The sequence below is a fragment of the Paramormyrops kingsleyae genome, chromosome 1 (genome assembly GCF_048594095.1).
Source record: "Paramormyrops kingsleyae isolate MSU_618 chromosome 1, PKINGS_0.4, whole genome shotgun sequence".
In the NCBI taxonomy this organism is placed as follows: domain Eukaryota; kingdom Metazoa; phylum Chordata; class Actinopteri; order Osteoglossiformes; family Mormyridae; genus Paramormyrops; species Paramormyrops kingsleyae.
In genome coordinates, this window is record NC_132797.1 from 19207958 (window position 1) to 19231129 (window position 23172).

The 23172-nt window shown below is 39.5% G+C and overlaps 1 protein-coding gene across 4 annotated transcripts in view; it reads right to left on the reverse strand.

The window, feature by feature from the left end:
* Positions 1-10351: 10351 nt before the first annotated feature.
* The window catches only part of LOC111847003 (monocarboxylate transporter 2-like), a 34603-nt gene continuing 21782 nt past the window's right edge, over positions 10352-23172 (reverse strand). For all 4 annotated transcript variants that reach the window (XM_023817805.2, XM_023817802.2, XM_023817804.2 and 1 more), the window contains exons 3-5: positions 17305-17448; positions 15996-16799; positions 10352-15099 (exon numbers count right to left, since the gene is read on the reverse strand). In XM_023817805.2, coding sequence (XP_023673573.2) covers positions 14837-15099; positions 15996-16799; positions 17305-17448 — 1211 coding nt within the window. In that variant the 3' untranslated portion in view covers positions 10352-14836. The remainder of the gene's footprint in view (positions 15100-15995; positions 16800-17304; positions 17449-23172) is intronic.

A 23172-nucleotide genomic window follows, 5' to 3' on the forward strand; every position in this document is an offset into this window, starting at 1 on the left:
CGGCAGCAGAGGCACTCAGCAGTTGCACCCGGAAATATCATCTTTTGTGGACGTGGTATAAAGTGGTGTAACTTGTCTAAACAAATAATTTGCCATGAGTCTGCTCTCAATAATATGACAGACAAGGTGCTGTTCTTTTTTAATCACTACTATTGCTTTATTCATACGTGAAGAGGATTCAATGTTTTCATGGCTAACTTGTTCTCCTACTGCAAGGACAATATCTTCTACCATAAGCTTCTCATCAAGGATAAACCTAAAACCACGACGGAGAGAGAGCCAGACGCCATTAGTGGTGTTATTGATACTGAAGCTCTGAAGCTGTGTTGGAGAAAAGTGAACCACTGTATGACAAATCAGAGCATCAAAACTCAGTTAATCTTCAACATAAACACAGGATCAATGACGTCCGAAGCTTTGTTCCAGCCACAATCATATGTACCAGCATTTTAAGGCTTCATTTGAAGACCAAATGTGTCATAACAGCGCAACAAAGCCGTCCCACTTCAGAAGCTCCTTCAAATGTGCAATAGAAAGGAGTACTTCTTTTCCTGGGCTGTGATGGATCCTTCACAGCCCAACCTATCCCAAGATTCATTGTGCAGATTTTTCTGACCTTTAAAGAATGCAGTCAGCGTAGCCTTTGTAGGATGCAGCCCCTGAATTTGGACACAGCTAAAGAAGCATGAATCTCAGCCAAGTCATTATCGTGTTGGTTAGGCGTTTGCTTTGCAAATCACCAGAAATAAGTAGTGATGGAACAGACGAGGAAAGAAGTATGTCTGGGGTTTGAGAACATTTCAAAATAATATCAACAACCTATGAGAAAATAATGATAGTATATATTATTTATAAATATAACATTTGAAATACATTTATTCTACTCAAAAAATAAAACAAAACAAACAAACTGACATATAGATGCAACAATATATTATGCACAGGTTTGGTGTTTGGTCCGTTCTCAGGAATTGGCGGATAATAACAACACATCATCAATGCTGAGACACTTCCTAATATGAAGCTGTCTTCAGGTATTGAACTGTCCTCGCAAAGATAGAAATGCATGTGTGTGTGTGTGTGTGTAGATTAAGTTTGTATTACATTGTGGGGACCAAATGTTCCCCAGAATGTGACAAAAACCTGTAATTTTGACACTGTGGGGATCATTTTTCAGGTTCCCACAAAGATCTGTGAATGCATTCAAAAAACTAAAACTGGCACACAACTTCTCACATTTGGTTTGGACACTTTGGTTAAGGTTAGAGCTGGGTAGGGGTTACGGTTCTCATGTTGGGATTAGAGTTTTCCCCATAGAAATCAATGGAGAGTCTCCACAAAGGTATAATTGCAAACTTGTGTGTGTGTGTGTGTGTGTGTGTGTGTGTGTGTGAGAAAAGGGGGGAGACAAAGAAATATAAAAAAAAATATGCACAGATTATTATAAAGGCCTCGTGGTATGTACACTTTGTTCATATATAATTATAAACTAAAACAACCTCTTTAGTGTTTCTAATGGCCTTTATTCATTCAACAAGAAGTCATTTTCCTGGATAAGACATAAGATGACAGATTTCGATGCAGTCAAATGCGGCGTCTGCCAAGTTAATGGCTACTCTCCTTTGGCCACCAGGTGCCGCTATTGTGCACCGTTTTTTGAAGCTTAGCATTATATACCCTTTACCGATATATTTGTGCAGGAAGTTTCATTGTTTCAGAAAACTTTGTTTCAACTAGACAGTCATCCTATCAGGTTGTAATACAAGGCAATAACCAGTTCAACCAGTCTTACACTGTGCATTGATTTCATATTCTGTTTTCTCACTCTAGTGTGGTAGAAATTTAGCTGAAGTTGATTTGTTTAAGAATCTGACAAAACTTTATTGCCACAAAGCTTTTATGGAGCAGGCTCTCAGCAGTCTTTCATGCATCTCGTGATCAGCACAGTGCGAGGTGTTGTTGCTATGCATGTGCTGAGCGAGTTAACTCTGTGTTTCTTCCCCAGTTGCGGTCCATCCTTCTTGCCCTTCCCGAGCCTCCCGTGACTCCTGCCTGCCCCCCTGTCCTTCTGCCCCTCCCGTGAAGCCCCTCGTGTATTCCCCCGTGTTCGTCATCTGCATCCCAGGACTGATCTATCGGCTTCTCGACTTTCAGCTTCCTCTCTCTTGACAATGACTTTGAATCGCGTTTTGGCTTCTGGCATTAGGATCGGACAGCTCTTAAAAACGACTTGGACCCAGCTAACGACTACCCCTTGTTTGATCCCTAATAAACTTGGTTGCCTGGATCTACTTGTGCTTGTCTTGTTTGGCATCACAGAATACCTTGCCTTTAATATGGATCCTCAAGACATTCAGGATCAACTCCAACAGGCGCAGGCCCAAATCTCACGTCTGATGGACGTCGTAAGGCAACTCCAACTTTCCAGAGCAGCTATGATTCCTCCCCCACACCCTCCAGTACCAGTAGCCCTGCCAAACCGGTATGATGGGAACCTTGCCCAGTGCAAGGCTTTCTTGATGCAATGTGGCTTATATATCGAGCATCACCTGGACCAATTCTCCTCCGATAAGGATCAAGTACACTTCGTAATCTCCCTGCTCTGTAGAACAGCTCTTACCTGGACCACCGCTCTTTGGGCAGAGAATAGTTATCTCCTTCAATCCTCCAGTGACTTCCATAGCGTGTTCAAGGAAGTGTTAGATCATCCTGCAGTGGGGCGGAATGTTGGTGATCAGTTTCTGGACTTACGTCAGGGGAACCGGTCAGTGGCCAATTTCTCCCTCGAATTCTGAACACTAGCCGCCAGCCTGGATTGGACCGACTGCTTATAAACCCTCTGTCGTCGCGCTCTTCACCCGGAATTACGGCCTGAACTGGCATGTTGGGGTGCTACCAGGACCTTCGGAGAATACATGTGTCTGTCAATCACCCTAGACACCATCCTCCGCGAGCAGCGCAGAACAGCAGTGCGAATGGAAGGACTGGCTGCAGCCCCATCACCGCGTCCAATGGAGCTTGAGCCAATGGTGTTAGGACACACGCCACTCACCCAGGAAGAACGAGAAAGACGTTGAAGTCAGGTCTATGTATTTATTGTGGCAAAACAGGGCATTTCATGCACTTATGCCCAAAGTAACCCATGCGGAACCGCCCGGAGGAGACTCAGGTAAAAACACTAATTCCTCCTGACCTTACTAAAGCCCAGTTAGTGGTACACGTCATTTTTTGCTGGGAAATATAATGTGTTAAAGGTCTGGGTTTACTAGATATGGGCCCAGCGGGAAGTTTTGTGGATGCAGTGTTTGCAGAGCAACACCAAAACCCCTTGGAGAAGATGCCTCACCCATTAATAGTATGAGGAATAGATTGAAGACCTCTCTCCTCAGGTCTGGTAACTCACCACACTGTACCACTGACCCTTAAGGTGGGAGTCCTTCATACCGAGACTATCCAATTAATTATTTCCTTGCTGCAAAATAAAATCATTCTCGGATTCCCTTGGTTACGACGTCATAATCCCAAGATAGATTGGAGGAGTGGAGAGATCCAGGCATGGTCGTCTGACTGCTTTGTGGATTGCCTTTCTATACCTTGTCGGTTCTCCTCCATTGAGAGCCCCCTACCCGAGGACCTCATAGAGAATGATGTCCCTCCCTGTGGATGACTTTTCTCCCTTTCTCAACCAGAGGAAAAGGCCATGAAAACTTATGTACAGGAGTCCCTGAAACAGGGGATCATTCGTCCCTCCCCATCACCTTTTGCATCTGGGTTCTTTTTTGTAGCCAAGAAGGATAGAGGTTTGCGACCCTGTATAGATTATTGAGCACTTAAAAAATAACCAAGAAAAGAAGAGAACCTCTCCCACTAATCCCCTCAGCCTTAGAGCAACAACACGCATTTTTACGAAGTTTGATTTGAGAAGTGCCTACAACCTGAACAGAATAATGGAAGGGAACAAATGGAAAACCACTTTCATCACTACTACTGGGCAATATGAGTACCTTGTGATGCCTTATGTCCTTTCTAACAGCCCCTCAGTCTTCCGGTCATTTATCAATGAGGTGTTAAGTGACATGTTGCATCTCTTTCTGATTGCTTATGTTGACAATATTTTGATTTATTCTGTGACAGAAGAACAGCACGGCGAGCACGTACAATAGGTACTTCAGCATCTGAGAAAGAATTGACTCTACATGAAAGGTGACAAGTATGAGTTCCATTGTGTCACAGTGAAGTTCCTAGAGTATGCCATATCCCCAGGGGGAGTTGCTATGGACCAAGACAAGGTCACTGCCGTTCGAGATTGGCCCCAACCTAAAACAACAACAACAAATTTATTTTTGTATAGCGCATTACATTGTCTCAAAGCGCTTTACAGCATCCCCACCCAAAGCCCCCAGTGAGTAAGCCATAGGCGACAGTGGCAAGGAAAAACTCCTGAGAAGAAAGAAACCTTGGGAGGGACCAGACTCAAAGGGGGAGCCCATCCTCCAGGGGCCGGCAGGGAGAGTCAAATACAGTAACACAAATGAGGAGAAGGGGGGAGATGACAAGCCGATGCCAACACTCCCTCCAATCGCCAGGTAACCAGAAGGCAGGCAGCGGATTATACATGGAAGATGACACAGGTGAACGGCGAGCTGATTGCACAGACGTCATTGGTAGTGGCGACGTCACATGTAGCAGGGTGTGCTGGACATCTTGATAGATTGAGGTCTCCAGGCAGCACCCCCAGGAGGAGTAGGGGAAATAAAATATGCAATTAGTCAAAGTAGGGGAGACTATAGGCAGTGTAAAAGTTAGATGAGTGTAATATGAAGTGCAATGTGCAAGCTCCGCCAGATATGGCTATGGCAGCAAATTTTTTAGTGTTTGTGAGAACTCTGGCTGCTGCATTCTGTACCAGCTGAAGTTTATGTAAGGATTCAGACGGGCAACCAGAAAGGAGGGCATTACAGTAGTCCAGTCTGGAAGTTACAAAGGCATGTATTAATTTTTCTGCATCACAAAATGAGAGCATCTTACGAAGCTTGGCTATGTTCCGTAGATGATAAAACACAGTTCTAGTAATACTTCTTATGTGAGCATCAAAACATAGATCTGAATCAACTAGAAGACCAAGATTTCTAAAACCGTTAAAGAACTTCAGTGATTCTTGGGTTTTGCAAAGTTTTACAGATGGTTTATTCAGTTTTAGTATGGCAGCTCCGCTTATGGACCTAATAAAAAATGGGAGACTAAAATGGACTCCAGAGGCACTTCTGGCCTTCAAAGATCTGAAGTGACATTTCTGCTCTGCCCGGCCCTATTCTGAGACAACCCGACCCCCAACTTCCATTCCAGGTGGAAGTAAATGCCTCCGTGGTGGGCGTCGGGGCAGTCCTGGCCCAAAGGGACCCTCTCACTGGTAAAATCCATCCATATGCCTTCCTGTCTAAAAAGCTTACTGAGGCAGAACGTAATTATGACGTTGGGAATTATTAGACATTAAAAGGCCTTTAGATGAATGAAGACATTGGTTAGAAGGGGCATTACATCCCTTCCAGCTGCTAACATAACTTGCAATATCTGCAGGAAGCCTAACGTCTTAATGCCCGCCAGGCTGGCTGGGCACTATTCTTCGCCTGTTTCAACTTTCAGGTCACCTACCTCCCTAGTCCCAGGAATGTCAAGGCAGGTGCTCTTTCTCGTTGATCCCCCTCGACGAAGAACCCCAAACCAGTGTTATGTTTCACTACCCTATTTGAACAAGCTTGTTTCATTTACATTCTTCATCTTACTTCCCCTTTATTCCCTTGTGCTCCTTTCCACTTATCTTTGACATCAACACAGAAATTTCTAATATTGGTTTCTGCAGCAGCTTAACTTCTCGGATCAGGTCCGCAACTTTATCCGGTCCTCTTGCAGAATAAACCGTCACATGTTAGTTCCTTATAAAATGTTTAGCTGAAAAGTGAAAACTTATTACTGAAGCAAGCTTGCATTATTGCATTACATGTATAGTATAATAACTATTTCAAAGTAGAAATGAATCATTATAATCATTGTAGTTAAATCAAAAATGTTATTATGAATTTCATTGGTAATTACTGATTGAAATTGCATTGTATTTGCATAATCATGGATTTTCCTACCACACTAGCATCTGATGCCATGAACCCTAAGTGTCAAGTCCAGGGCAATTGCATCTGAGGGGCATCATAGTACTCAGAATGGTACAGGACTGGATCAAGGTATGATGCTCTTTGTGTTAAAATATCAGTCGTGGTATACTCCCTGACTTGTAAATAATTGTTTAGGAATAGAAAAGTTACAGTTTTCACAAACATCGAAAGGTGTTTTTATGATAGTTCTGAGGCTCCATATCCAAATCTCAATTTATCTGGGTTTGAACATTTTTCGTACTTTTCCAGGGCCTTTTGTGCCCCTTTGTACCACAAGTGACCAAATTATGGTTAGCCAACCAAAGTTAGGGTTAGGGTTAGAAAGGTTGTGGCTTTTACAGATTTCCAAACATGTTTTTATGACTGTTATTTGGCCCCGTGTCCAGGGAAACCATGATTTAGCTGGATTTTGTAACACATTACATACTTTTCAAGGGCCTGCTGTGTAATCCTATTTCAAAACATTTAAAGTTAGCCAACCAAAGCTAAAGTAAGGGTCAGAAAGGATATAGCTTTTACAAATTTTCCATATGTTTTTATGTAAAAGTACTATGGCCCTGTATCAAGGGAAACCACAAATTAGCTTGGCTTTGATAACATTTGTCATATTTTCCAAGTAAGTGTTGTATAAACCTAAGTCCCCAAACTAGGGTTAGCCAACCAAAGCTAGTGTCACGCCCAGCTCATACGATCCTCCTGTGTGCCACGGCCCCCTCATTAACCTCATGTGAAACCCCAATGTTATCAGATGTTTCTTGTTGTTTCATTAAGTCCTGTGTATTTAAGTCCACATCAGAGTATGTATCCCCAGTTCCGTCATTAATGTCATGTGCCTGGTTATGCCCTGTCTGCTCGTGTCTTCTAATAAACCCCGTATTCCTGAAGCTCCTTGACCCGGATCCTGATTGTCCGTTCCCTGCTCTGCCTGCCATCATGACAGCTAGGGTTAGGGTTAGAAAGGTTACGACTTTTACAGACATGCAAGGATGTGACCAGGGAAACCACAATTTAGCTGGGTTTCATAACATTTTTCATATTTCACAAAGGCCTGTTCTGCAACCCTATTTCCCCAAATTATCTAACCACAGTTAAGGTTAAGGATAGAAAGCTTATGGCTGTTACAGATCTCCACATGAGTTCTTATGATAGTTCTTTGGTCCTGTATCCTGGGAAACCACAATTTAGCTGGGTTTGATAATAAGTATAAGTTCCCAAATTAGGGTTACCCAACAAAAGCTAGGGTTAAATGCTTTTACTGTTTCTGGGTCTGAGGATGTCATCTCCACAACAAATGTTCCTGAAACAGGGTTTGGATGCCAGACTGATCTGACTCTGCATTATATTTGATAGTTGGAGGACCTCCTTAGAGGGTTGGATGTAGATTAACGTCATACACAGGATGAAGCAATTGCTTGCCTTGCTCAAGGGCCCAACAGAGTTGAATCACTCTGGGCCATCACGAGATTTGGAAATTAGCAGAACATTTTAAAATGAATTTGAGAAAGCACTTCTTTACACAATGTGTAAAGGGTATGGAATAGTCTTCCTACTAGTGTAGCGCAAGCTAAAACCCTGGGTTCCTTTAAATCAGAGCTAGATAAGATTTTAACAACTCTGAGATATTAGTTATGCTCTCCCCAAATGAGCTTGATGGGCCGAATGGCCTCCTCTCGTTTTTAAATTTCTTATGTTCTAACCAGCAGCCTTTCAGTTGCTGACACAGAGCCACCACTACGTCCAATGAGACCAAGACCGCAAAAAAGTGGTCTTAAGACTGGTCTCGAGTACTACAACACAACTGTTACATTTTGTGGTCTGCCACTTCATGGTTGAATTTCTGTTGTTCCTAAACACTTCCAGTTTTTAATAATATCACTTAAAGTTGACCATCTCTAGTAGAGATGAAATTTCACAAACTAACTTATTGCAAAGTTGACATCATATGACAGTACCAGGCTTGAATTCACTGAGCTCTTCAGAACGACTCATTCTTTCATAAATGTTTGTAAACCTGACTGCATGGCTAGGTGCTTGATTTCATACACTTGTGCCAATGGGTCAGAATGAAATAGCTGAATTCAGTAACTGAGATGTGTGTTCCATTACTTTTGCCCATATAGTGTATCTTTCAGGCTAATTATCTGAAAGTATCGCCAACTCCAAATCCTGTAGTATGAAATGTTTTGTGACCCAATTGCAATTGGCAATGAGTTACAGCCAATGAAAATGCAAGACACAGGGGGGAGAGGTGTAAAAAGTTCAATTAGTTTAGTAACTATTCAATAAAAGTTTACTGTTGGCGTCACTGTTATTTGTGGCTTATTTATGCATGTATATATCTTATGTATACAAGGGTTAATTTGCCACAGATCTGTAAATGAAGATCATATGTTGTAATTTGATGAAAGTGTTTTATTGATTTCTAGCATGTTGACACTAATGGGAGAACTGTCATTTCCCAGTTCTCACGTATGTTTTAATGACAAAACATAGTCTGGAGACAGACTTCTTGGGGATTCCCCCTGTTGAAAGATCTTGTAGTGTTACCTCCTATTGCTGATTATTGTAGTGTGTAAACCACAACTTCAAGATTCTCGATTACAAGATTAGTTGAGTAGTGTGACTGGTACAGTGACCTAATGACCTTGAAAGTAATGTAGTGTGAACTTAGAATTACAGGATTTAAAGGATCTTGCTGCTAGCGACTTGGTACCAAATACCACAGGACACCTTACAGGTCTTGTGAAATCTATACCGGGATGGATCAGAGCTGTTCTAGTGGCACAAGGGGGACCTACACAATATTATGCAGGAGGTTTTAAAACATACGCAAATCATTGCAGACATTTTTGTGTTTTTTTTTTTGTTTAAATTGATATTTTAACAACATTTTTTAAACTAAATCTTAGGTGAAAGTCACCACCCCTAAGATTTATAAATGAACTGATTTTTCTCCACCCCAACTGCATACAATGACAGTTTAAATTAAATGAGCTTACTTGGATTAACTTCACTGTCATTAACTTTTTGCTTGTTCATCCCACTTACCCACTTAAACCAACGATGAACAGTAAACACATTAAACATAATGCAGATGAAATATATGAGTGTATATTTAAAAAAAAAAAAACAAACTCACAAGGCCTACCTCAGGAAGTACAAGCCTATAGGAAAACATTGAATAAGATGCCAGCCCAGTGCATGGCACTTAGGTACATGTCATGTTTGCAAAACTGACAACATCATATACAAGAATTTTCAGTGGCATAGTCTTTCTGAAGAGTGAGATAGACGCTGCACCCAACTATGACTGGACTGGTTTACTGATGGAGCTAAATGGTCCCAAATAAGCAACAGCTTGAATGGAACTTCAGGGACCCGAGATATATGACCTTTTCCTTCAGCAACCAAAAAATTGAAACCTTAACAAATTAAAAATCAGCAGGCGTTAAAAATATTAAGAATACTCTTAATTATATTCAACATATAAACATGAAAGATTTAACATTAAAGCAAAAGGAGCTATTGAATGAGAACAGAAAGCAAACTTGACAAGTTACGATGCCTGTGGCCGTTTACACACAGACTGTAAGGTGGCTTTTCTACTTTGGTCACTTCTTTGAGCATAAGGTTCACTAGGCCCGCTTACTTGAACATTTTCTTCTATGTATCGTCAGTTTGCAATACAAACTGAACATATCTGTAAGTTTTAGTTTTAGCCAGCGAGATGGTCATGCTACCGTCACGTTTGACTGTGGTTTGGCAAAGCTGAGGGTACTGGAACACTTGGTGTAATGACAGCACTTTTTTGAATCCAGCAATCCGAGTTTCACCATCAGTGGGACCTTGTGTTGCCCTGAAGGTTTGGCCAGGCTTTCCCCCATTGCAAAGGGTTAGCCTTGCAGCACTTCCCCGTGGGTTTCTTCTAGATGTCGCATTTCACTTGAACTCATGTCTACAAGCATGTAGAACTTGTTCATTTTGTGAATCTGATCTAATTCCCTGTTTTAGTCCAGTTTTTAGTATTGGCCTGTTGAAATAAAATGTCCCTTGTGCATGTTATTATTTACATTGCCCTGTATACATCCAGATTATGAAAAACAGTATATTTCAGCAAATTATTTCAAATATAAATCAACACTTTGGGTTTTATTCAAAGTATATGACTGATGATGCAAACCACATTAATTCTGCAGTGGTTTATTGAACATCTGGAATGTTCTGTAGTTCCAGCTATCTATAACAATGCCCCATGTATTGACGGCAAAATATTTTTTTACATAGAACTGCTTTTGCCTAGAACTTCAGCAACTTAGACATGTCTAAAGGCTCGCGTGACCTAAAGTATATGTCTTATCAAAAATAGAAGGTAATCTTTCTTACGAGTATTTTCTAAAGGAGTCAAGACTAACTGTTGTCCTCCCTGAAGATGAACTTGCATATTAATCAGTTCTCTGCATCTTTGAATGAGAGATAACATTTTACAAAAGAATCACGGATAAGGATCATTCTGGGGTCGGTAACTATTTCTAGAATTCCTCCATTCAGTCTCAGAGCGACCTAGATTAGTACAGCAGAACAGCTAATTAAATGAATGATGTGGAAGTCAATACCCTTCCTGGCCCTCTGAAAAGTATTTCTCAAACTTTGATGTACAGAGCGTGGCATAGCAGCTTTTTAAACAGTCCTGTTAAACATTTATTTACAATTATCAAAACCCATTTAAAATGTTCAAATAATGATGGACTTACTGTAAATGTAGCTAAGCAGTCATTACAGTAATTCAAACAATCAAGGAAGTTTTGTTGTAATACAAATAATTATTTGTTGTCATGTTTACACCTAGTATTGGTTCAGAAAAAACAGGTGAAATTAATTTCAAAACAAAACATGAGAAACATTTTCACAAAATACTGGAAATGGCTGATCTTCACAAGTGCATTCGACTTAATTTCCTAGGTTTGTAGTACTGAAACTGATTTAGACACGTCCATTGCTTAAATGTGGCTAGCAAAGCTTCTGGAGTTTCTCTACAACAAAACCAGAGAAGTTTAAAGAGGTAGTAAAAAATCTGCATAACATGTAATAGTTTAGAGCAACAAATTAATACTTTTTATACCAAGTTAAAACCCAGTCAAAACGTTTTTTGAGTAGTGAATTAAGAACTACAACATTATAATCGCTCACCAAAAAAAAAACAAATTAACATCCATTGTCAACATGGTTTTTTAGCTATCAATTAAACTTTATACCTAATTTACACACCATGTGACCATAATTAATGCTGAAACATTCACTCAAAACATACATGTGATAAAACTGTGGCTACAGAAATTGTAAATATCAAAAGCATTAAAATACAAAAAAATGATGTTACAATTTGGTGTCTCTTTCCCTCACAAGCATGTACCTGTGAAAAATATATGTAGCCATTTAAATTCAAATATTTATAAGGCACTATTTTAAGGAGACCAAATTAACTTTTTTTTTTTTTTACATATTCATGCATTCATTGAAACATAATTATAAGATGACATGGTGGATAGGTATTGGAAATTAGCTACAAGTCTCTTCTTACTTAATAGTGTATTTTTCAATGCATACTTTTACCTGTCATTTCAAGAAAAAAATAAAACAGGCAGTTTACTGAATGTTAAACCTGTAAAACTACCATACTTTCCCAAAGTGTGGAGAAATATACATCTGAATCGAATGATTACTTGCCACATAGTGCTATTAATACTACCCAAAAGAAAGGTGTTATTTTTATTACATGGAATATTTGACCCCAGTTAAACTGAGCGATCAATTTTAATTTCAAGCCCATCGAAAAAACATGAGGTTAAAATTTTTTACCCTGTTTACAATTAAAAGATGTATTATAACGTAGGGTGGCTCAAAAGTAGGTTTACAGTAATATCACTTTAAGTGCACAACATTTGTATAAGGATTGTAATGTTCATGATCTCACGCTTATGTTTACCATTTAATTTCCTACTTTTCAATTTCTAAAACACTGTTATGGTAGAAATTTTTTTATTTCAATTTTAATGTGTGCATGGTTTAACTCTTTAATAAAGTTATTCAGAAAACAACAACAGTTTAACTGCTACTCTACTTTTGAGCCATCCTGTATGGCATAGTATATGCGATACGTATAATATAATTTAGGAGCATGGATGCCCCAGGATTGTCAGGTGATGAGCAATTCCGTCACCTAACCACATATAAAATAACATAAAATAAAAATACCTTTGTTGATGTTACCTCTGTAGTCCCAATGCCCATCTACTAGACTCCTTTTGCAGAATGTAAAACAGCTTTTCTATTTGTAACCAAACCCCAAAAATGCCAAATTATGTCCCCCCTCCATCTCCCATCCCTGCACCTTGGGGTGTGTAGCCCCCAACCAAAACAAGTCTCATTAAACCTGGGACATCCATTCCTCCCTATCTTACAGTATTTACATTTATATATTTCACTTTGTTGTTGTTAATATGCCTAAATGATTAAATACTTCAAATTGAAGCGGCAAATATGTTATATATAATAAGGCTAATGGGATACAATTACCTGTATAAATAACCTTCATTTCTGTAATTTCAAAAATTTAATCAAAAAATTAGGATGACGGTTTATAAGATTACAACATCATGTGGCTCTTAAATTAAAAGCATATTTACAATAAAGTGAATATATTTGCCTTACGAAACATGAAACATACATCTGAAGTAACAAAATATAAAAAAATAAATACAAATTTTGCATTACTAACATCACATTTGGGTTAGTTTAGAATTACAGGTGCTGACAACATAACAGACAACACACAGCATTACAGAAAAAGATCATGGCACAAAGAAATGTCAGACAATGTTTTGCTTGAATATTTTGAATAAAACAAATCCCCAGTTCATCTTGGATAACTGCTGACATACAGCATGTGACCATTCTTAATATTCCAAAGAAATATTAAACACTGTCACTTCTAGAAGAAAATAAGAGAACTTTTCCTGGTGCAACTGTGCTGCATCCATTTGCTTTCAAACACATGGTCGGCAGGTGTGAGAGCTTCTTAAACACATTCATTTTAAGATTCAAGTAAAGAGATTCGGCTGAGAAGGTGACGCCTTGGTAATATATTACAGGCAAACTGCAATAAATTATAAATTATAGTGAAATTCCCAGGCCATGTTTCCTGTTGCATTTCCATCACTTCTGAAATTGTATCGTGGTCAGGTTTGTAATTGCAGCTCACACTCAAAAAGATACCTGCACTCATCCACACGTATGAAGCACTATCACCTTTCATGATTTCTTTCAAATTTTTACATTTATTTACTATTTACCCAGGTTGTTTTGCTGCCAAAATGCTTTCTGTAACTGGCGCAAAGATTTTAGAAATCGCTCAAGTTTTTTCCTTTTGAATTTGGACACAAGTTTAGAAATAATAATAATAATACATTTTATTTTTGGGCGCCTTTCAAAAACCCAAGGACACCTTACAGAGCATAAATTGCTCCTATTCTTCAGATGCTAATTAAGTGTTGGGCTTACAAATGGATCAGTAAGTTTCCCTGCAGGAACAATAACTGCCTTTAATGGCAGTAATATCAGTCACAAGAACATCACACATCCTTTATAAATGTGTAGAGTGGAACATGTTTCTGGGAAGTTCAACATTCTAATTTGTCCCTAGTTTAGCCTAAATGCAGTCTAAGTTAGACACCACCACTATCATCCTTGAGATGACACAGACCTGAAGCATTTGTACTCATAAAATATACTATTACTAGAAGCTAGGGAAAATTATAAATAAGATTTGTTTAATAAAAAAAGACTTTAAATAACCTTAAAATGCTGTTAGTGTTAACTAATAATGAAAAATGTTTAAAACTGTTAATGTGAATAAAAATGTATTCACATTTAGTTGTGGCATTGCGAACAACAGGCAGGAACCTGAGAAGAAAAAAGAAAGGTTTTGTCTAAATTGGGCCACTAACTAATTAAATGTTCACATTATGATTCGCCATTATTTTCAGGGTATAATAATTGCATACAAATTTTTGTCATTTAAGTCATATTAAAAATGGTCATATCTTCTAACTTAAGGCATATATAAGGGATTAAGGGTGTTAGACATCTAAACATGCTGCCTTTGTCAAGGATCTAATAAATGAGTAAACAAACATCGCTAACAATTCAAGATATAATATTGCTTATGAATTCCAAATGTGTTACTTCAATAGTTTGCGTATATCCACAAAAACAAGCTACAACAACACTACCACAGCTGTCTGCCCGGTGCAATCCGTGCTTTTCGTTAGCCAATGATCATTCAGTCCAATTAATAAGAAGACACGGTTTAGGAGATTAGCAACATGAACTTTACGTATAATAGAATTTGCCGCTGGAAGCAAAGGGGCAGAGGGCTTTCCACCTGGACCACTGAACTCAAGCCGCTAATATCTTGACCACACGGTATGTACGTTCGCTTCATTTAAAATGCAGTTTAAAGCATCACTGAATACAATGTCTCTCAATGTTACAGACCCTGCCATTTCTTTGGCAGTGTTTTGTCTATATATTAGCCTATGTGCGGGCGCTATGGGAACAGCACACGCCATTGGGAAGTAACACCTCAGGACACTCGAAACACTGGAAAGTGCTTAAATATTCGTTTCCCGCTGCATGGGTTGCTCCTCCTTCTGAGAGTCATCACAGAGGTTATCCATGACCTCAGGGTCACCTTCCACGTCCCTCTGGTTACCGCCATCAGCGTCCTGGGTCTGCTTCTTTTGTTTGCGCTCTCGGTCCAGCAGTCTGTAGTTAATGGCATTCCCTATGAACAGCCAGATACTGGAAAGGATCACCACGGCTCCACAGCAGAAGTACATGTATTTGTAGTTCTTGGTGATGTCGACCAGCTTGCCTGTTGACAGACCAATCCGAGTGTCAATAAAGACATACATATTACAGCGACAACAAATACAGTGAGATTAATTATGGGCGATTGGGGTCCTATTGCTAGATTCTCTGAGGCCTGACTCATTTATACAGATCAATATAGTTTTGTCCATATTTCTTCATATTCCTAATCTCGAGAAATTTTTCTCTTAATAGTGTTGTGTAGCATTTCAATGTATTTTTAAAGGGGTCATATTATGTTTTTCCAGTGTGCCCCTTTCCTCTAGTGTTATATACTTTTATGCGCATGTAAACGGTCTGCAAAGTACTTGACAAAGGCAGTAACTCATCACAGAAACCACTCTTGTCTAACCTGCCTGAAACACCTTGTTGGGTTTCCAGCCCTTACCTTTGTGACATGGTGAGGTCACCTTGTAACACAATCCTTATTGCCAGCCTACCTGCAATGATCTGTCTACAGACTACAAGATAGGGGGCGGAACCTGTAGGGCAATCTGACCAATCAGGCAAGATAACCGATCAGAGCACACTGGACTCATCGGGGGTGGGGCTTAGAGCTCTAATAGAGCATTTCAGACAGAGATACAGGGTGAATAGTGATGTACAGTATGAGAAAAATAATGTTTTTGAAACATTGAAGCATGTAAATCTATTCAACTAGACCTCAAAAATTAAATTATAAACAGTAAAAATGAACATAATAAGGCCCCTTTAAGAAAATGAGCAAGATAAATAACTAAAGACTTATTTGTACTATAGTATGTACATAATACTTAATACATGTGTAATAAATACAATTATCACATTCCAAAACCTTCATTTATCAATTAAGTGAAATTATTAGATAAATTACTCACGATGCAAACCGAAACAAATGCATACCATAACTTCATTCCTTACCTGCCAGTGGTGGGCCTATGAGGACAGGGCAGCACTCGACAATGGTGACCAGGCCAACGGCACTTGAGAACCGCTGAGCACCAACGAGGTCCATCAATGTTTCAAAGAGGACTGAACTGACCATCCCGAAAGCAAAACCAAAGAACACTGCGTACACAACTAGGCCACTGTAGTCATTCACAAATGGGCAAAGTATATGGCAAATCCCATTATACAGTATAGCAAAGCTGAAAAAATACTGAATCTTTGGTCGAATCCATTTGGTGTTTGCCAGCAGTCCCATAGATGGCCTAGCAAACATGTCCACAAAGGCTAGAATAGACAGCAGGAAAGCTGCTGAGTATTCATCGACACCCATATCTTTAGCATAGGCAGCAAGGAACACAATTGGGGCAAAGAAACCAAGAAACATGATAACATTCCCTGATAAGTAGATAAGGAAGCCCCTGTGTTTGAAAAGCGAGAGGTCAAGATACTTGTTGACTGTCTTCCAGGCGGTCTGTTTCTCTTTCTTCTGCACAGAAGCATCCGTGGCTGAGCTATCCTTTTCCTTTTTGCCAGGGGGCGGCTCCAGCGGCCTCATCAGGGACCCAGCCACACAGCAATTTAGTAGCAAGCCACCTAGAATGAGGAAGCTCCCCCTCCAGCCAAAGGAATTGAAAAGATACTGGTTGAGAGGAGCCAGCGTGCTTAGGAACACGGGACTGCCTGCCATAGCTAGCCCATTGGCTATCGGCCGCTTCTTGAAGAAATATTTCCCAATCATTGTTAGAGCAGGCTGGAGGTTGAAGGCTAGGCCCAAACCTAGAAGAGGAAAGAGCATATATGGGCAGTATAACATGCACTCAGAGGCCACTTTAAACCTCACTAGTACTGGGAGAGGACCCCCTTTATAGCAACATCTTCTATAGTCAACACACAGTGTCACCTAGAGGTTGGTTGTTTCTAAAATGCTAGATGCTGAGATGGCACCAATAAACACACTACACTCAAAATTGTTTAAATGACACTCACAACTCACTCTAAATCTTTGATGAACAGTAAATGAACCATTTGACGTTGTCTGTGTGCTTAGTGTCGTAACCACATGATTCTTTCTTGATATAAGCAGTTGAATGTTAGCATTAAACAAGCAGGTGTACCTAAGAAATTAGCTGCTGAGTGCAGAATATTGATACAACTCATCTAACATCCTGCAGGAAATAATGATTAAATAATAACATGATATTGACCTATCAAGAGATACATGTATTTCTTACTCTTTAAAAGCAATTTTTGTCTAGATATATTGTAATTTATTCACACTTACCTCCAATAACTCCAATGCAAACGTAAAGTTCTACTACCTTGTTGCAGAAAGATGCTGAAATCATTCCAATTGCACAAAGGACTCCACCCATCATCATAATTGGTCTGCAGCCATATGTGTTTACCAATATACTGCTTATGGGACCTGGAATGGCACAAATTACATATTAAAAAGAGAAAGTCACCAAAACAGAATTCATCTATTTATGTATAGGTTTAAGAAAGTCCCATTATTCTTTAATGAACTTAAATATAAACTGAAACCCCATTCCTAGGGCGAGGCTCCCTCAATCAGAAATACTGGTGCAGCGTTCTGTGCTGGTGTTTATTATTGCGTGCGTGTGTGTGTTCGTTCTGTCTTTAATGCTCATATTTCTGCTTATCCTCCTACTACTCCATTCCGCCCATTTCTCTAGACCAGTGTTTCCCAACCTGCTCCTCTGGGACCCCCAGTTGGTCATCTCAGCTCCCTACCAGAGTCTACATTTTCACAAAAACGTGAAACGTCTGCGGGTCCCCGAGGACTGGCTTGGGAAACACTGCCCTAGGCTTGGAGCACTGACAACGTGCAACCTGAATCCTTCCACAATCAACATCAAGTAGGTCATACAATACCATCACCATACCAGCAGACGACTCGAAATCAGCTCAGTGCTACCAATGCAACACTCAGGTTTTTAATAACAGAAACAGTTTTTAAAGAAGTTTCTACAGCCTAGCAAATCTTCACACTAGTAGGTATCCTGCTGACGTCAGTTCCCCACCCTGTTACCAGTTTTTCTGGTCTCTGATGTTCATAGGGCAAATTAACAACATACGCTACAGCTGCAATACCTCTAAACTCTTGGCCAATATGGGCAAAGTACTTCCTACAGCTACTTATTTTTTATACCTTCTTATAATAGCAAACTCATGTGAACAGCATCAAAGCGATTCGAAATGCTATTGTTATACATAATATCACAGCTGTAAAAGAACTAGATTTGAATGTTATCAGATGAATAAGACCGCTGAGTTGAGATTAGGCCTGGATGGTATCAATTTTTCATACAGTCATATGCGACTAGGTTTTTCTTCCAGAGGGTGCAAGATGAGTACATTTATTCATATTAATAAATGTGTAAGTAAGTAAACAAATAAATAAAAATAATAAACCCTGGTAAAAATCACCCATGCATACCACCATACGCCTGGATATTATACCGCATAATTTTCAAAAGCAATGCTATTTCTGTATTCTGAAATATTGCTAATAAAATTCACGGAAAGGGAAGGGGGTGTCCCACATGATAGAATTTCATGAAACAGCACATTTTACTGTCGGAGACCACCCGCCCCAAACATCCAAAATACCAAGTATTACTGTATTACCACAATACCGCCCAAGTCTAGTTGTGATCATCAAGCTAAAAGCTAAAACAGTTTTACTAAAGCATTTTTACTGTATCACAGGAAACAAAACTTTGCAGTAGGGCAGCACGATATTGGGAATAAATCACATTGCAATATTTATTCTTTCTGCGATATATATTGCGATATTGGGATTTTAAAAATTCTAATTAGTTCAATAGCTCTATTGCAGGGGTATTCAACTAAAATTTAAAGAGGTCCAGTTAGAGAAAATTTCTTGAAGCAAAGGTCCGGAAGATCATTGTCTCCCTGTCGGCCCCTGGAGGATGGGCTCCCCCTTTGAGTCTGGTCCCTCCCAAGGTTTCTTCCTTCTAGGGAGTTTTTCCTTGCCACTGTCGCCTATGGCTTACTCACTGGGGGCTTTGGGTGCGGATGCTGTAAAGCGCTTTGAGACGATGTAATGTTGTGATAATGCGCTATACAAAAATAAATCTGTTGTTGTTGTTGTTGTTATCATAATATCTAACTATTTAGTGTGATGTATATTTAAGTAGCATATCAGTTGTATCAACATTGCATGTAATCAGTACCTGACTGTCAAATCAAATTAATTCAGTGCAATTCAATTCGAGATGTCTGCACACACATGTAACAGTTCTTACCTTGTAAATAGTATGCTTTTGTATTTAACCATGTAAACACACTTTTGACATAGCTCATTTTAGGTTTATAATGGAATAATATAGATTTCCTGTAAGATTTCCTGCGCAAGTCTGAAATCATGAGTGGCGTGCCAGATGCTGAAAACGTACAATTTTTGTTTCACCTGAGTTGATCTATATAACAGATAATATTACTTTATACATATGTTAAAAAGCGGAAACTTCCACACACATGAAATCACCAATAAACTATGTCTATTTATCCAACATGTTATATAATACATACTGTATTTGAAAACTTTTCAGCTATATGATTTCAGGACAGACCAGCCACTCTCTTAGGAACATTACGACTTTTTTGTTGCTTTGCTGCTGTTATTAACACTAATGGCACATTAGCGCAGACAAAGGGCTGCATACGCCGAACTATACTTCGCAGTTAAAGGCGTTTCACGTGCATTGGTGTGGGAAGCGGCAGTTCTAGTGCTAAACCACTACCGAAAAGACTACAAAAGCTGTGCCGGTTAAAATAGAAGGGCCCCATCAGGTTTTAAATCATAACTTTCTGTTTTGGCTATCGGTCCAGGTCCGTATGGGACAGCTTATGGGTCCAGGTCCGGCGCGGTCCGCCTGTTAGTGACCGCTGCTCTATTGGTATAATTAATCATTCTAGAAAGATTGACCTGATTTAGCCGAAATATAATGGTAATGATAACTTAATCAGTACTAAACAGAGCATGAGCATTAAACTATGGAAGCTTATCGCATATGAGAGTTAACATGAGTGACAAAATAACGCTGGGTTAAATGGTTAGAATGCTTGTGCTTGGTGGTTCGTTCTGTGATCGACATGTTTGTTAGCTGCCGGTGCAAAGCTGCATGTCGACTCCGTATCCAAAAACCTTTAAATTGATTTAAATTATGTTAGACAGACTTTTGTGGATTGTTTAAGAATAAGAACAATGTGACATTTGTTAGTTCAGCAAAAACACCAAAAGCGTTGTCCACGCCGCTTAATTTAATTTGCGTTACTTAACATCGCACATCCTGCGATGTGACTATTGCACATGCGTACATCGCGATGACGATGCTGAAACGATATATCGTGCAGCCCTACTTTGCAGTTTTTGCAATTTTAAAGAATGTTCCTTTTCAACTATATCTAGTATATGTCAAAAATCATAAAGTTTACTGCCACTGCTTTTGCATGAGCTCAGCATGTGCTCTCCAAGCCAACCATGATCATTTCCACCTCTGCTGCTTGACACAGTCATAAACAGTGTGCCATATTTGCGAGAAAGTTAACAAAAATGAAAGAGGACGAAAAAATCAAATATGAACTGGTCACAAAAAGACATTCGTATTTCACTATATGGAAATATTTTGGATTACACAGACAATGACTTCAGAGGGAGTTTGATATGGGGAAGATGCAACTTAATAAACGAATGAATCAAACTTAAAATACTGGGGGATACATGTCCCCCGTTTCGCCCAGCTCCTATGCCCCTGTCCACAGAGACAATATTCAGCAAAAGCAACTGATATGTTGGCACTGCTTTGCATCTGATGGCCTAATTCAAGGCAATACTACCAACCTATTTGACTGACTCTCATGGTAGATAAGTTCTATTTGGCTAGAGTTTATATTGGGTAAATTTTCAACTCCTTTTTTGCTTTATAAATATTGTAATGTACATGCGGCACAAAAATACTTAAAACTGAAGTTTTAATCACTTTCCACTACATAGAGTACAACTAATTTCTGATATTGCATAAATTTATTTTATACATGTGTTTAGCAGATATTTTTGTCCAAAGCAACATACAAGTGACGATCAGGGAGAAGGCCTCGACAGTTGGGATTAAGAGCCCTGTTCAAGGGCCCAACAGTGACATCACCCTGCCACCTGAGGGTTTTGACCCAGCAACCTTCTGATCACACGCACAAAGCCATAACTCCCGAAATGGCACACTGCCTAACAAAGCACGATATAACAGTTATTGCATAAAAATTACTATTTATTTTTGCAAGTATTGACCCATGACATATTTTTTCAATCTAAGAAAAAAAATAGTTGCTATTTAGATGCTAGCGTAAAATTAACTTGCATAATGTAAATTTGAAAAAAAAAACAACTAAATAAAGCAATTTGTGTAGGCGGAAATTGTATGCAAGAATGAATTAATTTGTTAGTTAATCCTTCAAGTTCCATCACATATTAATGTTCCCTGTGAGTTTGAACATTTACTCATACGCTTGTCCCATCCCTATGAGCCACACACCTAGACAATGCCATTAAGGCAGAGATTCAATGCAATGCAAGAGGCACTACTATACTGAAACAATACCTCGCTTCCTTACTGTCCCTTAAGCACTTTGCAATTACATCTACTCCACGCTTTTTTCCAAATCTGAAATCAATAAGTGAAGTTCTGTAGTTGAGTTCAAAAAGCCATTCTGATGTGGAAGAGGTTGTTAATGAAATATTTACCTTCTGTCAGACGTTTGGCTAAAGTAAGAGATAGAGACAGTACTAAAGGTTTGCTGATCTAATGTAGACCTTGAACTCAATGTTTTCATGTTTTGGTTGGGTTACGTCATGTGTCCACTGCAAAAACGCGACAAACCTACAATGCGCCAGAAAGTTGCACAAATCTCAGGAGAGATGGACTGCCAGATCAGGCCTGGATAAGGCGTGTATAGTAAAGCTGCCATCTAGCTAAACAAGATATAAAACTATTGTGTCCATGGCATACAGTGTCATTGTACTGAACTGATTTATCATAATCCCTTCCTTTGACAGGCTTGCTTGCCGAACTCTCATGGTATCAACTCTTAAAATAAGCCTACATATGGCAGCAAGCCATGATAGAATGAGATTACTGACATGTAATTTTTGCCCTTGACAAAGGAAGTGGGCCCGGTGACCTGGTTAACAGAGTGCTACATTGCCGTTGTACTTTAGCAGTGCTAGCAGTGAACGGTAAGCCTGTTGAGGCCTGTGTATACTGAATACAGAAGGGAGGAGGTTGAGTCTGCCCCAGGTGTCTTTGCCACATCATGCATTTTCTGCCTGCCAGATCGGTGATTCTGTTGGGCGTGACCAATTAGAGGTGAAGGAGTCATCCTCAACAGCAGGCCAAGAGCATTATAACCACAGAAACTCACACAAGCCATCCACTCACAAGCTAAGATGATGTATGCAGCATGCATGTCTGGTGACACCAGAGTTGCCAACTCTCACACATCCAGTGTTGCATTCACGCTTTCTAACTCTCATGCTCACGCAAAAAAATCTTACTGCAAATCTATATTTTTGCATTATAAACCAAAAATTAGCTACAAGAAAAGCATTGGGGTAGTTTGCAAACCCTACAGACTATTTACGATGATTTAAATGGTTATGTACATCTAAATGAGTGTGCAGACTTGTCTCGAATTGAGAATCTCACACCAGCCAGCTGACCAAAGTTGGCAACTTTGGCTGACACGAGGACTACCGCTGGTGTAGCTATTCGAGGTTACCCCAACGCATGTGATGTCGGAACACGCTGCGTGGAATGGTGAGGCATCTGTGTTTTACAGTATAATCACAAAATGAAGAAAAAAAATTGCTATGTAAGAAGAAATGCAAGCAGGCAAATTACATGAATCAGAAAACACCTCCTCGAACTAGATGGTTTGCAGCTCTGGATATACCGCTATCAAACAAAAGACAAATATGTAACTACTTGCGACGCACGTTATTGGCTTTCTGCAGCACTTTATATTTCTGTGACACAGCCAGTGTACCTGACCAAGCCAATGTCAGCCTGATATTTGTGACTGTACTGCATTGGCCATGATGAACCAC